The sequence below is a fragment of the Alternaria arbusti genome, assembly GCF_024043155.1.
Source record: "Alternaria arbusti strain BMP 1465 chromosome Unknown scaffold_4, whole genome shotgun sequence".
Lineage (NCBI taxonomy): Eukaryota > Fungi > Ascomycota > Dothideomycetes > Pleosporales > Pleosporaceae > Alternaria > Alternaria arbusti.
In genome coordinates, this window is record NW_026249944.1 from 61,470 (window position 1) to 76,621 (window position 15,152).

General features: G+C 53.2%; 5 protein-coding genes across 5 annotated transcripts; 3 read left to right on the top strand and 2 right to left on the bottom strand.

The window, feature by feature from the left end:
* Positions 1–852: 852 nt before the first annotated feature.
* On the top strand, positions 853–2,099 carry J4E86_003647 (uncharacterized protein; the record flags this gene model as incomplete). Its single annotated transcript, XM_051444200.1, has 3 exons — positions 853–1,146; positions 1,193–1,434; positions 1,490–2,099. The coding sequence occupies 3 exons, from the start codon at positions 853–855 to the stop codon at positions 2,097–2,099; spliced, it is 1,146 nt and encodes a 381-aa protein (XP_051303825.1).
* Positions 2,100–4,881: 2,782 nt separating this feature from the next.
* Positions 4,882–5,688, top strand: J4E86_003648 (uncharacterized protein; the record flags this gene model as incomplete). The annotated part of the gene is made up of 3 exons (XM_051444201.1): positions 4,882–5,019; positions 5,071–5,193; positions 5,242–5,688. The coding sequence occupies 3 exons, from the start codon at positions 4,882–4,884 to the stop codon at positions 5,686–5,688; spliced, it is 708 nt and encodes a 235-aa protein (XP_051303826.1).
* Positions 5,689–8,416: 2,728 nt separating this feature from the next.
* Positions 8,417–10,071, bottom strand: J4E86_003649 (uncharacterized protein; the record flags this gene model as incomplete). The annotated part of the gene is made up of 2 exons (XM_051444202.1): positions 8,417–8,979; positions 9,030–10,071. The coding sequence occupies 2 exons, from the start codon at positions 10,069–10,071 to the stop codon at positions 8,417–8,419; spliced, it is 1,605 nt and encodes a 534-aa protein (XP_051303827.1).
* Positions 10,072–10,612: 541 nt separating this feature from the next.
* Positions 10,613–11,741, bottom strand: J4E86_003650 (uncharacterized protein; the record flags this gene model as incomplete). Its single annotated transcript, XM_051444203.1, has 3 exons — positions 10,613–10,847; positions 10,896–11,512; positions 11,562–11,741. The coding sequence occupies 3 exons, from the start codon at positions 11,739–11,741 to the stop codon at positions 10,613–10,615; spliced, it is 1,032 nt and encodes a 343-aa protein (XP_051303828.1).
* A 799-nt stretch (positions 11,742–12,540) lies between these two features.
* Positions 12,541–14,556, top strand: J4E86_003651 (uncharacterized protein; the record flags this gene model as incomplete). The annotated part of the gene is made up of 1 exon (XM_051444204.1): positions 12,541–14,556. The coding sequence occupies one exon, from the start codon at positions 12,541–12,543 to the stop codon at positions 14,554–14,556; it is 2,016 nt and encodes a 671-aa protein (XP_051303829.1).
* Positions 14,557–15,152: the final 596 nt, after the last annotated feature.

A 15,152-nucleotide genomic window follows, 5' to 3' on the forward strand; every position in this document is an offset into this window, starting at 1 on the left:
ATGTGAAGATATCATCTTGACGCGGACGCACAACTTCACCAGTCAGTACCAGGGGCCGAACGATTTGCTAAGGGTAGGGCCATGAACAGCAATCCTAGTCGACCATACAAGGAACAATCGCAGTATGCTCGCGCCAACAGCTTCGTGCTGAGCTCTCCCCTGATCATGAAAGCCATCCCGTACGGACTTAGACTGCCTGGTCATTCGGCAACGGACGTCGTGTATTCGACCAAGACGAATTCTTGTGTAACATCGGGTGCGCCACGCGAAAGCTCGTTCGTCAAAGCACCTGCAGGATCTTCGCCCGGCGAACCGAGGGACGAGTTCCTGGTCTGGGAGACGTTCATTCGGTTGGCGGCAAAGATCAGCATCCACCATGGGAAACGCATAGACTGCATCATGCAAGTGAGTCCGTATAGCGTCTTGCTTACTGCAGCGGTTCGCCATGAGAATACCCCCTCAAATCTAGACTATTTGCGCGTTTAGTGAGGAGTGTCAAGTCTCATTGGCCCGAGCCAACTTCTTGCCGTCCGCTAAGTCTAGCTCCTTCGTTAGGTACAGCATCTCCCCAGATCTTCCCTACCGCTGCTTCCAGGGTCATGTTTGTCCATCGGTTTTGAGTTTCGGACATCTCCTCAAACCACGTAGCATCCCGATTCTGTGTGAACTGGCGCACTAGCCCGTGCAGCCTGCAGTGCAGGTACCTCTGGGCGCAGTGCCTGACATATGTACTCTTCCACACACAGGGAACCGCGAATACATATGTAAAGGATTGCCTTGGTCGCCTCATCGCACCTGTCCGACACATCGACAAGCTACGTGTGGCATCATCTGTACCTTTTTGCAACCGCCATGGATCCTTTAACACCAGAACAGTCGGCTGCCCTGGCCAAGGACGATCGGGGACCACTCACCAAGTCTATCGTCGTTGCCTTTACATGCATCGCGGTGATATGCGTTGGCCTACGTCTCTTTACTCGGCTTCGATACTTGGGACGAGCATTAGGATGGGAAGACTACACCATTGTAGTCTCCATGGCTCTCTCCATCGCCACCGGTATACTTCAGGTCATGCAAGCAAACGCTGGCAACGGCAAACACGCTGCCCTCATCGAGTTCCCTACCGGAGTTGAAATCATCTTGAAGGTGAGGAACCATCCCTTCTTCATGCTATCAAGCTAATGTATCCCAGTACCTGTTCTGGAGTATCATTTGCTACAACGCCAGCCTCATGTTCACCAAAGTGTCTATTCTTCTGCAGTACGGCCGAATCTTCACTCTGCGAGAGATGCGCATCCCTCTCCACATCGTCATGGCCGTGTGCATCCTTTGGGGTATATCTACGATCATCACTTCGATCTTCACATGCGTTCCTGTCCACGCCTACTGGAAGATCCTGGAGCAGCCGACTTCGAAGTGTATCGACAACAAGACGTGAGTGTTACCAAAGATCTTAGCCTTACGACGTGCAATGCTAATCTAGTCATAGAATTTGGTATGTGAATGCCAGCATCAACATTGTAACGGATCTTCTCGTCGCCTTCCTTCCCGTTAGAGTCATCTGGACCCTGCAAATCGCCATGCGTCAGAAGGTTGCTCTCTTGGCTATCCTCACCATCGGATGGTTCGTGTGTGTCGTATCGATCCTTCGGCTCCACGCCCTCGTCGTCCTGGTTGCACATCCCGACGACAACACTTATTACAGTGCACCAACAGCTTACTGGTCCGCGATCGAGATGAACCTTGCTATCGTGTGCGCATCACTACCTGCACTCAAGCCACTGGTCGTCAAAATCATTCCCGGCTTCTCTTCATCACTCAACGCCAGCAAAGCAATCTACGGAAATGGCACGGGCACTGGAGCCAGCGCGAAGCAGATTGGTGTCAGGAGCACAGCAAGACGCATGGATGATGATTTCGAATTGGGTCGACCAGGTAGCACGACACCATACCAGACAACTTCTGAAGAAGGAGGCATGTATGGTAAGAACATATATGTTTCGCGACATTTCGAGCAGCATTTCGAGCAGAGCTCGCGCATCAGCGACAGCGAGAGCCAGAAGGATCTCGTCGCGGAGCCGAATTCGGTACTTCACTGAGCGATTGTTACATAGAATTTGACATCTTTCTTCCGAAAATTGCACATGCATGAACCCGTCTCCTCTCCTCTCCACTCCCTGGTCTGATGTTGAAAGCTCCCAACGGAACAGCGCACGGTGCCTCGCGACGTGCCGCCTGCCAGGGAACACATCTCGGTTATCATCTCCTGAGCCTGATGGCGCAGTGCGCAAAACCGCCTCTTTCCTATACCCACCACTCGTTCATACAGTCGAACTCCGCCGCGCGCTGAATGGCTAATGCCAGTCTTGTCCTCCACTATTAGCCGTGATCATGGACGCGGGCAAGAATGCAGCGCCACCCGCCGGAAGGCTTGAATTTGATATCCTTCGAGTATAGTCTCAGCCCCAGTGCCCAAGGGGTTCTTGGATAGCGCACCAAGATACGTACCTGAGCGCTGGGCTATGATATCCCGCCTGCCTAACACGGCCAAGCATGAGGCCTCAACATCAACAGACGCTTTGAACCGACCTGCCGCCGTCATCTGCATGACACGTGAGCCACGCGTCTGGCGGAGATGCTCCCTGTGGCACGCAACGTCGACGATGCCGACGGAGCTGTCGATCACCAACCGGCATCTCCACAGACATCGCTCACTAGCCCGTTCGAGCCTGGCACCTCGGTAACGGCCCGATTGCGCGCCAACATGCCGGTCGCTTCTTATACCTGTTGCCTCCCTTTCGCGAACGTGAATCGCGTGCGTACTTATAGCAATCTCAATCGGTCCGCGAACCGGATCGCTAGTCGATTCCATACCTGTCGGAGGATGTTCCGAACGATCGGCGCTCTGCCTCCCGGGCGTCTTCGCGTAGTTGAGTACAGTAGCAAAACACCGTGTGTTAGACGAATCGCATCTCTCATATACATAGATCGGAAACCGGCAGAAGAAGGGCCGGTGATTTTGCATCACCAGTGTACCGGGTTTCATTGATCCTGACGACTGACGTGCCTTAGCAGATCAGAATGGAAGGACAGCAATGTTCGACGTGCCCAAGGAGCCGCTTCTAGTGTTCTCAGGAGGACACTATTCTCGAGGAGATCCGAGTAGGTTCGTTGATGCGCTAATGTTCTGTGACGCTTCCCATCACGCTCAACGGTGACAGTTCACGAGATCATCGACTTTAGTCGTACGATGTTTACTCATCAATGGGAATCTCCAATTTGCTATGGTCATGGATGGAACAATCTTATACCCGGGATGCGAATCTGATCGGACTTCTGCACCGCGTCCTATGGCGAAATATTCCGTAAACATGTACCCATGGTCGTGGAAGAATCACGTACATTCACTCCGCACAGGGCTTCCTTGCAACGGCTCTCAATCCCAAGTATACCCAGAGCTCCGAGCCGTTCTCCTGGTTGCGAACTCAAACACAGCCCGATCGCAGATCTGACATGTCATGGCACGGCGAAACCACCTGTAGCGTCTAGCGGGATGTAAATATCAACGGAGCTTTTATTTAGATCGCGTATAATAAACCTTCATGATCTGTCTAAACTCTATTTCAGACATCTGGTCGTGGTTTTGCGGTTGTCGCAACATTGCGATCGACAAGAAGAAGGCGTCTGGCATAACCACTAGAATCTATTCAGAACACGCAGGGGAACAAGTGTACCACTATCAAGCTTCTTCCCCTTAGTCTTCTTGATGTCGAGACCGAGGAAACAGCAGGCTAGTATATACATTACCTTTTTCACGAATGCAAAGTGTCTAAGTATGGCGCTGAGGGACTCGCAGTTGAGCAAGAGCTCGTGTTCCATCATTTACTGGACCGCTCTCTGTGAGATGTAAATGAGGTGGCAGGACGAATATCGCGCTCTATCGTGGCGTCGAGTTTTGCATCATTCAGCAAGACTAGGTACTTGGGTACGGCTCGGGGGCTATCATCCGACCGTCCGACGTGGTAGAATGCTTGTCTTGGGGTTGAGGAACACGATAAAACGAATATGACTAATCTTTGCACAGTTGCTACCTTGTAGGTACCTGGGCATGTAACAACAGTTCGCTAGAATCCTTTGCCGTTAGTGTCGATGACCGCCTGGGCAGCGGGGAAGTGCGCGACCCGCTCCGGGCCTTGAGCGCCGCTGCATCGTCCCACCTCGCGGTCTACTTCCTTTCTTCGCATCACTCACGACCACCTTCATCAAACTTCAATATCTTCTGCGACGACACCATCGCCATTAGGAGTGCACGCGCCTCCCCCTGTCACGCCTTGTGACGTGAACATGTAGTTGTCATCCCACTTCGGCGCGGAGCTCGGTGGGCCGCACTGGCTGCATCGCATATAGCACCTGTTGATTTACCTCAACTTGGGCGTCGCACCTGCGAAGACCAATACATTTCAGTTGGAATGGGAGTACAGCAGATATGGAAGACCTTCCCGTCGACAACTTCCATTGGTGGGTCTTCTCGTGCAAGATTGATCATCATATTGCGGGGTGCGTCATTTCGAGATGAACTGTGGATCTATGGAGCGACTTCTGGGGCCATTCTCCGTGGTTATTTGGCAGAGCGACATCTGATTACTGGAATCGAGCACCCCATGATCACCGCAGAGGTTGTCGTTACCGCCAACTAGACACTACATCAAGACCTTCAGCTAGACCAGCCGGCTCTTTCTTGGGATAAGCGGTGCTGAGCCCTTCGGCTTACATTTCTTGTTGCTTTTGAAGGACACAAAGATTGCACTACATAGGCATTCGGTTACAATCTAGAAGTTGCGCTCCGCCCAACACGTTACGAAAAGTATACACTCTGCCAACATGCGCGTCACCATCCGCTCGGCATGGCTGGCTATCGCAGCCTTGGCAGTAGCAGCATCAGCAACTCCAATGGAACTAGCAAAGCGCCAATCGACGGTCAAGATGATGGCTCTCGGCGATTCGATCACCGGTAGCCCGGTATGTACTTTGCCCCAATACTACTGCAGCACGTACTAAATCACGGCATAGGGCTGCTGGCGGGCTTACCTCTGGCAAAACCTTCAAGAAGCCGGTATCAAGAACACCGACTTTGTAGGCAGTCTAGCTGGCCAGGGCTGTGGCTTTCCATACGACGGAGAGAACGAGGGACATGTAAGCTTATCATCACGTACCTATTGCATGGCTGATCCGGAACGGCAGGGCGGCTTTCTGGCAGTAAATATCGCGAACCAGAACCAGCTTCCCGGTTGGCTCTCATCCGCCAAACCCGACATTGTCATGATGCACCTCGGTACGAACGACGTCTGGAGCAACCGCTCGCCCCAAGAGATCACTGCTGCATTCAGCAAGCTTGTAGACCAGATGCGCGCCTCGAAGCCCACGATTAAGATTCTCGCCGCGAAGATCATTCCCATGAATCCGTCGAACTGCGCCGAGTGTGGGCAGCGTGTCGTTGCCCTGAACACTGCGATTGAAGCATGGGCGGCAACCAAGACGACTGCAGATAGCCCCATCACGGTCGTAGACGCGTGGACTGGGTTCGACACGAAGACTATGACCGGCGATGGCGTTCATCCGAATGATGCGGGTAATAAGAAGCTGGCCAAAGCGTGGTTTCAACCGTTGGCCGATGCCATCAAAGGCTGATATGTCTAGAAATTTGTGCAGCCTACATATGAGAGACGGTGCATATCGTTATCCACTGGCCGCGGACGTGTACATCTCATTGATGCGCAATGTACTGCGACGCGTTCGATGTATGTAGAATCCAAGCACCGTTTCGCGCTGCGCCTTCATTCTGCAAGAAATACTTGTTTTCCTCAAATTGCACAAAAGATCTCTCCTCCGGACTCCGAAACCCCGAATCTCCTCGTACATATATTCGTACGAAGTTTGCTTATGTGGGGTGTCATCCCATCATGTTGTCGCTGACGGTTCGGGAGTGCCAAGACATCCGAACATGAGGCTGTCGGCGATACTTCGTAGCAATCAGCCATTCCAGAAACGCGTGTACTTTCCTATCTAGGGAAGAGACACAACATCGCTTACGGCCGAGAGGATATACTGAAGGCATACGCTTCGCGCGTTGCGGACTCTGGAATCACCGGTATTATGACTGATTTCTTATATATGGTATCGAAACCGAGTATGAGCATTCTCACCATCAAGTTCTACATACCAGCTTCTCTATGTCTGCCTCTGGAACCACTATGCTCATGCGAATACTCACCACGGCAGCGCTGTATGCTGCAACGAACGCCATACCAGCACGACAGCCATCCTTTGCGGACACTGTATTCCACAACGGCTCCATCTACACGGTTGACGCGTACTCGTCAAAGGTCGAGGCGCTGGCAATCAAAGACGGCGTCATCACCTTCGTCGGATCGAACAAAGATGCCAAAGTACGCATTGGCAATGCGACCCAGGTAATCAACCTTCAAGGCCACGCTGCCATTCCAGGCTTGATCGACTCTCACATGCACGTCCTCGGTGGTGGCATCTTTCTTCTGAAATGCGATCTCAACTACCAACCTCTCGACCTAGCTGGAGTTCTCCAACACATCCAACGCTGTATTGACGACGAACACGACAAACCGGATGACGCTTGGATGGAAGCGGTGAATGTGGACTACTCGACTCTGACATTTCGGAGTGGAACAGTCGACAAGACAAGCATCGATGTGCTGAAGACGAAACGCCCTGTAGTCGTCCGCTCAAGCGACTATCACACCATCTTGGTGAATTCGCGGGCGTTGGAGATATCCAACATCACCGCTGCGACTCCGAACCCATCCAATGGCGTCATCGAACGGCTACCCGGAAGCCAGGAGCCTTCAGGCGTACTTGAAGACAATGCTTCTGATCTACTCGGCATACCTCTGCCTTCACCAGAAGAGGCCGTGAAGGCCGCTCTAGCTGCTATGCAGCTACTGCGCCAGTCCGGTATCACTACCTTTCAAGAGGCGATGGCTTTGAAGGAGTACGACCAGGTGTTTCAAGCTGTTCAGCAGGGAGGAGGCTTGAGCGCACGAGCGTTCTTTGACTACCGTATCGATGCTCCAAGCTCCGTCGCCGAAGTGCCTGATCTGGTGGCCAAGACTGTCGAGCTCATACGTGGGTTCGATAACAACTCTACAATGCAGCCTGCTCCATCTCTGAAATGGCAGGCCGTTAAGGCCTTCTTGGATGGTGTCATCACGTATCCGGCAAGGACGGCAGCTCTCATCGAGCCATATTGGAGCTTGGTCAACGGGTCTAACACGACATGGGCGCCAGACCCAAGCACTCTCAAGAAGACGTACTGGGAACCTGAGATCCTTGCACGTACTCTCTCAGGTTTCTTCCTCGCCGGCATAGACGCGCAACTTCATGCCGACGGCGATCTCGCCGTTCGCGTTGGTCTTGACGCCGCCGAATCATTCCGTAAAGCGCACCCCGGGCACGACTTCCGCCTAGGTCTAGCACACGACGAGCTCTCTCACCAGGACGACTGGCGCCGTTTCAAGGAATTAGAGGTCGATGCCATCATGAGCTTCCAGTGGTCGCAGCTCGCCCCTTCATACCTCCCCAACACGTTCCCATCGCTCGCCGACTACCGCCGCCAGAACCTGCAAGCCTATGCCGAGATCGAGAAAGCCGGTCGTCCGGTCACATACGGGAGTGACTGGCCAGTGGATCCTCTCGACGAGTTCCTCGCTCTGAAGATAGCAGTCACGCGGTCAGGTGATCCCGGTAATCCGCATTCCTCGGCATCTCAGGGCGCTCCTTACAATGGCACGTTTCCTGGTGAAGGCATCTCACGCGAAGCTGCTCTTCGCGCCATCACTATCAACGGCGCCAAATTTCTCAGGGCCGACAAGTACATTGGATCTCTCGAGGTTGGCAAATTTGCTGACCTGATCGTCTTGGAAAACGACTACTTCACTGTGCCGGAAGAGAAGATTGGTCGCCAACGTGTCCAGCTCACCATGGTAGGAGGTGAGGTGGTGTATATTGCTAAAGAGGCTGATCAGAAGTTTGGAAATATCACTGCCAAGTATCCTGACGATGACAAAGCGAGTGTAGCTCTGGATCGCAAGGCAATCGGCGGCTTGGACCGCAAGCAGGTGTCGATGAAGGGAGCCGTGAATGCGGCGAGACTGAGGAAGAGGAATGAGTGCGTGCACCATTGAAGGGCGTAGCCACCTGGTGGTAGCATGACCCGATATGTCTATGGCGATTAGATCATGTAGCTTCACGGAATTAGCATTACGAATAGAACATTGTTATAATGTGCTGATTAGAGTACTTCAAGAGTGACATGATGTATGCCTGAATTGCGGTGCAGGTTGTGCGATAAGTCATCCTCAGACGGGACAATGACCTTGTAAGACTACCGAAATTCGGCATAAGCGAAATGCGCCGGGGTCAGTACAGGCTGCAGTTCGCCATAAGAATACAGGCCCATCATCATGCCAGTGAAAGGCTGCCCAATGTCTGGGTTACGCGTCATGATCTGGGTATCAATCTCGCCCAGCCATGTCCATTCAGCGCTCTGCTGTGCCCCATCGCCGACTTCCCGATAGCCAAACCGGTAGGACGTAGCAGTACTCTCGATAGTGAGTTTTACCTCACCCTTCTCTGAGATGGGTTGCTCCACAGTCTCCATGTCTGGACGGGTAAGTCGAATGATTCGTTGAGGCTGACCATTGCGATCTGCAAAAGCAATGCCAAGGCTGGAGTAGCAAGTGTGATTCCAGTACAATACGGTTCCGGCCTCGACGCGTGGGATGTTCGGTTGGAAATCTAGTTGAGTCTCCCACGTCACCGGCCAATGTCTTTGCTTTCGCAAGAATAGCGTCGGACACGCGGGCATCGAGAGGGTGTATGGACCGCCATTTAGGGTAAGAGAATCGTGTCGCGCTGTCATCGAGTAGTCTTTCTTCACAGGCGTATCTGCAGGCGTGTTAGGTTCGCACCGCACGTCGGCTTTTTGAATTGCTTACTCTTCCTGTACCAGCCAAGGCCGAGCCTAACCCCGCTGAAATCGTCCCTCCAAGCCTTGTCGTCACCAAGAGTGGACTCTTTCGGCCCGTTCATTTGCAGTGTGACCGGTTTTCCTTCGTTAAAGATTGGCCAGTCATTTTCCCAACGGACTGGGAGTAACATTGACTCGCGTCCAAAGACCGAAGTTCGCCATTCGTCGCCTTCCTCTTCCTTCCTTGGTCGCACACCTAGACACATGGCCCACCATTGGCCTTGGGTGTCCTCAACAATATCGCAATGGCCAGTATTTTGGATCTCGTCGTCTGTTGTGTTGCGCCAAAGCGGGTTGTGCGGTGCTTGCTCCCAAGGTCCGAAGGGGCTTTCCCGACTCCGGCTCACATATTCGCAGTGCCCAGACTCTGTGCCTCCCTCCGCCGTGAAGAGATAGTAGTAGCCGTTCAACTTGAAAAGATGCGATCCCTCTGATATACCAGACTCCGACTCCCTCACCATCTTAGGCGTAGACTTCAACGTACCAGTTTCCAGGTCAATGGTAGATATATGTATCGCAAAGTCTTTCAATTTGCCCCCAGGAGTCCGGTCAAGCTTCCTGTAGGTGGAAGACAAGTACACCTGACCATCATCATCCCAGAACAGGTCGAAGTCAAAGCCAATTTGGTCGAAGTACACAGGTTCGGACCACGTGCTGTCGTTCCAGATGTTGGTGGTCTTGACATAGAAGCCTCGGGGCCATACGCGATCGTCGTTTTGCGGTCTGTATCGATCGAAAGAGTTGGTAATGATGTAGTATGTACCCTTGTGGTAACGAATGGTTGTCGCCCAGATACCACCTCCCGGTTCAGGAGTCTTGATGTCCAATTGTGACTTGCGCGTGAGCGCATGGCCGATTAGCTTCCATTTGATAAGATCTTTACTGTGATATATGGGCGCGCCAGGAAAGTATTCGAATGACGAGGTGACACAGAAGTAGTCGGTACCCACGCGAATGACGGACGGGTCTGGGTTAAAGCCAGGGAGAACTGGGTTCGTAAAAGCAGTCATGGCGAAAGTCGCTACTTGAATTTTGGTTTTGGGCGATTCAACGTGGAATGAGGCTCAAAGGCTTGTTGAGTATATAGGCCCATTGCGCCGCGGCTGCCATCTTCCGCTGTGAGCCGCATGCCGCGTCTGCGGATGAGGCTGAGACCATTTTGACGGCCGATGAGTGGGAGCCCAATCGCGTAAAAGTACGGTCGCGCGTTTTTCCTCGAATCACAATATGTGTGGACGTATCCCGTGATGTTCCAGGCCTTCCGAGGAGCTATCGCGAGAGAAACACGGGGGAGATGGAGGATTGAGGGGTAAGGCTTGGCGGGGCCAAGGCGTTCCTTCACGGGCAAATCTCGGGCTTCTCAACAAAACAACACGCCCGTTTCGCGACACACGCGGCAGCCGACACTCCCTCTGCACTCATCCACAGCAAAACATCATGTTCGCACGGAAGCGAGTGTGCCGAATATGCGCTTTGTGATCGCGATACAGTGGGTAGCGCTTACATTGCCAGACGCGCTCACATCTACTTAGGTGTGCTAATGAAATATCCTCAATAGGTAACTGCCATACCACCAGGAAGCTCCGTCAGCCAGTCACCGCTCACTCCGACATCTTCAACCGCCTGTTGCGGTTTCTTGCATTTCATCGAGTCTTGCGCAGACTGAATCTTCAACACCTGACAGTTGGCGTTCGCACACTTGCCGCTTGGCAAAGCATCCATGGCTTTCTGTAGCGAGTCGTCTTTCCAGCCAAAGAGGTAATCGCCATGCTGTCCGTACCCCGTACTGTCTACGGTCAGTCATCATCAAAGAAGCGAAAAGAGGAGTGCTCACCCATCGCCAAAGCTGTACACGAACGGCTGCTTGTTGTTGCCGTACCATGCGTTGTTCTTGTACCGGCCGGTGTCCCACATGATCTCGTACATCACCTGCGGGATAGCTACCGGGTGCGTACTGGGACAGTTTGGGGTACCTAGGCCTCCGCTGTTGGAGTATGCGACGTGGCTCTTGTGATCTGGCGAATCGAGGTTCTTCCCATCCCAGCAAGACGGAAAGATGACAGTCGCCCTGATGCCACCAGGACAGTACTTGTTGGGCAGTTCTGCGGTGTCTTTCGCGTCACAGGGTGCAAAGCCTTCTCCATTTTGCAAGCAACGATGGCAGATGCTTGCGCGATTAGGCTTCTTGGCCATGGGGTCACCCGCAATCATGCGGAACCCAGGCTTGAAGGCCGTCATCTTGTTATTCTTTGCGGAATACGGCATGTAATAGACTGTCATACCACCGTCTTGCTGGAGCCCTACGTTGGCGAACTGGGGCACACGTTGGAATGTGCCATTCTCGGGCGATTTGAAGTAGAGCGAGGCAGTCCAGTAGTTGCTGAAGTCCTCGCTGTATGTGCAAGACGTACAGGTCGAACGTGTCGGAGGATCAAAGACACCAGGCTCCATCTATGGTCTGTCAGCGGAGGTGTTGTTCATGGGCCGGGTGAAGTATTACGGTAAGATTGAAGGAGTTTCCTCCGATGATCTGATGCGTGTGTGGTGAGGGTCGTTGGCCGGGGTTCACCAACGGATCGGCTCTCTCAACGGTGAGCTGCGAGCAGGCGAAGCGCAGCATGTTCTGCGCAGAGACGCATTGCGTCAAGAGCGCGCTGGCGAAGACGGTGGACCAAATCATGACGACAGTGGTATGACTAGCTACTGGTGAGTTGCGAAAGCCATCAGGTCGAAGTTACGAGGCTTCTTAAGCCAAGGAGTCTTCATGACGTCCATCCAAGGTGGAGGCTTGCTATCAGTGAGTATATTACGGTGTGACGGCAGTAGTACTTCTCCTCCCAGTCATACCAATGACAACGCGACAGATTTTCCAGTCGTACATCTTGTGACGTTCATTCCACAACGAATCTGTGGCGATTGTTCGACTCGATCATTTGGATGAAGTCGTTAATTAACACAAGTTACCGGCAGTTGCAGCTACAATACCGAAGGCAAATCACAACAAGCTTTCGCTTCCGAGACTGCCGACAGGGATCTTGTTGTGCACAGTCGGTCATTGTACAGGTCTGATATTGATTGCTGCAGCTATCGGCATGAGTGAAGCATGGGGGAACAAGTCCAGGGCAAGAGAATCCGGTAGAGAATCTCGGGAGTTGGTACCGCGAGTGGAAGCCGTACGGCAGCGGCCTCTGTCTTCGCATTCTCATCCTTCCGACTGATGCCATGGACTTCAAGGTCTGAGGAGACATGGGGTTGTCAAAGTATCGTGTTGCTTTCGGCGGATTTGCTGCAGTCCGGCTGCGACTGCCCCATTGGGCGTTTTGCGGGGGTGAACCGAGGATGTCTGCGACATCCGAGCGCCAATACTTCTAAACGATGAAGCTGGGTACCATGTGCGTCGGGGAAGTATCGTCTCTTCTCTGGAGACAGGTACTTCTATCCGTCTCTACTTCAGTTGCGTAATTGCTTTGCATGCCAACATGACGCAACAGCCGCCTCAGGCTTCCTCCTCAACATCAGGATTCTTCCAGGCCCTTCCGGTACTTCCGCCACAATATACCAGTCCGACTTTGCTACCAAAGGCTTTCCGTAGTCCGCACTCGGAGTCAACACAAGCTTCCGATGACAAAGTTATCGCGCGGATATTAGATCTCTACCTGCCACAGGATGCAACGGAGGCTACCAAGCGTGCCCATCACCTAGCACGTCTATCACTTAATCCATCTATTCTGAAGTACGCCACGGATGCGGAGACCAACCACCCGGTACTGCGTCCGCTCTCTACCTTCGGTGCGGAAAACAAGAACGATCCGTTGTGGACGACGACAGGATGGCAGAAGCTAAAGGAGATCGGCTATCGTGAAGGTGTCGTCTCGGTAGCTTACGACAAGTCTCATCGCCACTTCAATAGACGCGTGGGACAATTTGTCGGAGGCCATGTATGGGGCCCGACTGGTACCATGACCGCATGCCCTCAAAGCATGACCGATGGCGCCGCGACATTGTTGAACAAACACAAGAACGACGAAGATGGCGATCAGCCGGGTCGAGGCGAAGTGCTACGGGAAGCGTATCGGCGAGTGTGTAGTCGCGACCCTGATGTGGCTTGGACAAGCGGACAATGGATGACTGAACGATCTGGCGGAAGCGATGTATCCGGCACGGAGACACTTGCTCGACGCATGACACCGCAGGAGCTGGAAGAAGATGCAAACCAAGGAAGAGATAGCGATGCAGTTGGTATGCAACTGGGCTCCTGGAAGATACATGGTTTCAAGTGGTTCAGCAGCGCAACGGACTCAGAGATGGCTGTACTCCTCGCGCGAACAGACAAAGGCGCTCTGTCTGCCTTCTACATGCCCATGCGACGACGCGTGGGCGCGCAAGCGCTGGAGAGTCATACCCTAAACGAAGAAGCCCCGCCCCTCACCGAGCTCAACGGCGTTCGCATCCAGCGTCTGAAGAACAAACTCGGAACCAAGTCACTACCAACTGCGGAGCTCGAGCTCAACGGCGCACGCGGTTGGCTCATCGGTAAGGAAGGTCAGGGTGTGAAGGAGATTTCCGCCATTCTCAACATCACGCGACTATATACCGCAGCTGGTAGTGTAGGAAGTTGGGCTCGTGGTCTGGCAATTTCCCGCGCCTACAGCAAAGTACGCAAAGTGCGCGGCGGACTACTCCAAGACAACCCAGCGCATCTCGCATGGATGGCCGAAGAAACAGTCAAGTACTGGGCCAGTGCGCACTTCACCTATCTGGGTGTTGCTCTACAGGGCGCTTTGGAACAGGATTGGGACGAGATGGTCGCGAACACAAAGGCCGCACATTTGATCCCGAGCGACAAGACCACGATAGCGGCTCTTCTGAGATTGTTGTTACCCGCGATGAAAGCTCAAGTCAGCGTCGCATCCGTTGATGGCCTGCGACAGTGCATGGAATGCCTTGGTGGTGTCGGGTACTGCGAGAACAACGAAGACGGCGGGCTGATGAACATCGCGAAGATCTATCGTGACAACCTCGTCAATCCGATATGGGAAGGCACTGTCAGCGTCATGGCAGAAGATGTCGTTCGGGTACTCACTGACAAGCGAATGGGCGGCGGCGATATCATGAAGAACATCTTCACACCGTGGGTCAGGGACGTGCTCGGTCGATGTGCTCCCATGTTTCAAGATCAAGTCTCGATTGTCGAGGAGAGACTTCAGGCGCTCAATGACGTTGTTCATAATGCACAGAAAGAAGAGCTGCTATACCGTGGACGAGGAATTCTACAGCATCTCGAAGTCATCGCCAGCAGCGTCGCGCTGATGTACGATGCGCAAGCAGACCCAGATGCTGTTGCACAAGAGATCGCAGTACGATGGATCCACCTGAAGGCACTTTCGCCACAAACTCATCCGCGCTCTCAAAACTGGAAAGAACTGTCGTCCATGGACAAGCGCATTTTCCTTGGAACAACGGAAGCAGCCGTCGGTGTTTCAGCAAAGCTCTGAGGCAAGCGTGGTTGCGAGGGATGCGATTGGTTGCGCAACAAAGCCCTGGAAACATTCAGCTACTATTGGGAGGATGCCAAAACAAAATCGCGCTTCAAGTAGACCGCGGAGCTAATTCATCCATTGCCTCATCTTGTGAGACTATTGAAGTGTGGTTACTTTTGCTGTCAGCTATCGATGTACCAGATGTTGTGGCACAACTTGCCTGCGAGGTCGAACTTGAGGCGCGCCGTGTCCTCGATTATCGCGACTTCTGGTCGGGATTGCAGCGTCGCGACTTACTGGCGCATCTATCTTCATCTTTTCGCAGACATGCATTAAATCGACCCCGAGATTCTGATCGTACCTTTCTCTCATGCGCCCTTCCGTACCGTAGATACTAGCCACGCAGGAAGCGGCTATGCGCTTGAAAGGCCACATCCGCGACGCACTCGGCACGACCCGCACGCCACAAAACGAAACATTCCCGCCAAGTCTTCCGCAATAGTCCAGCTCCAAGGTTCAGACCAGACAGCTGTTGTTCGAGTGCCCTAATAACTTTGACGAGATGTTTTGCCCAGTGGTGTTACCGTCGCGGCGGGAGTCCGTCAGCGCGC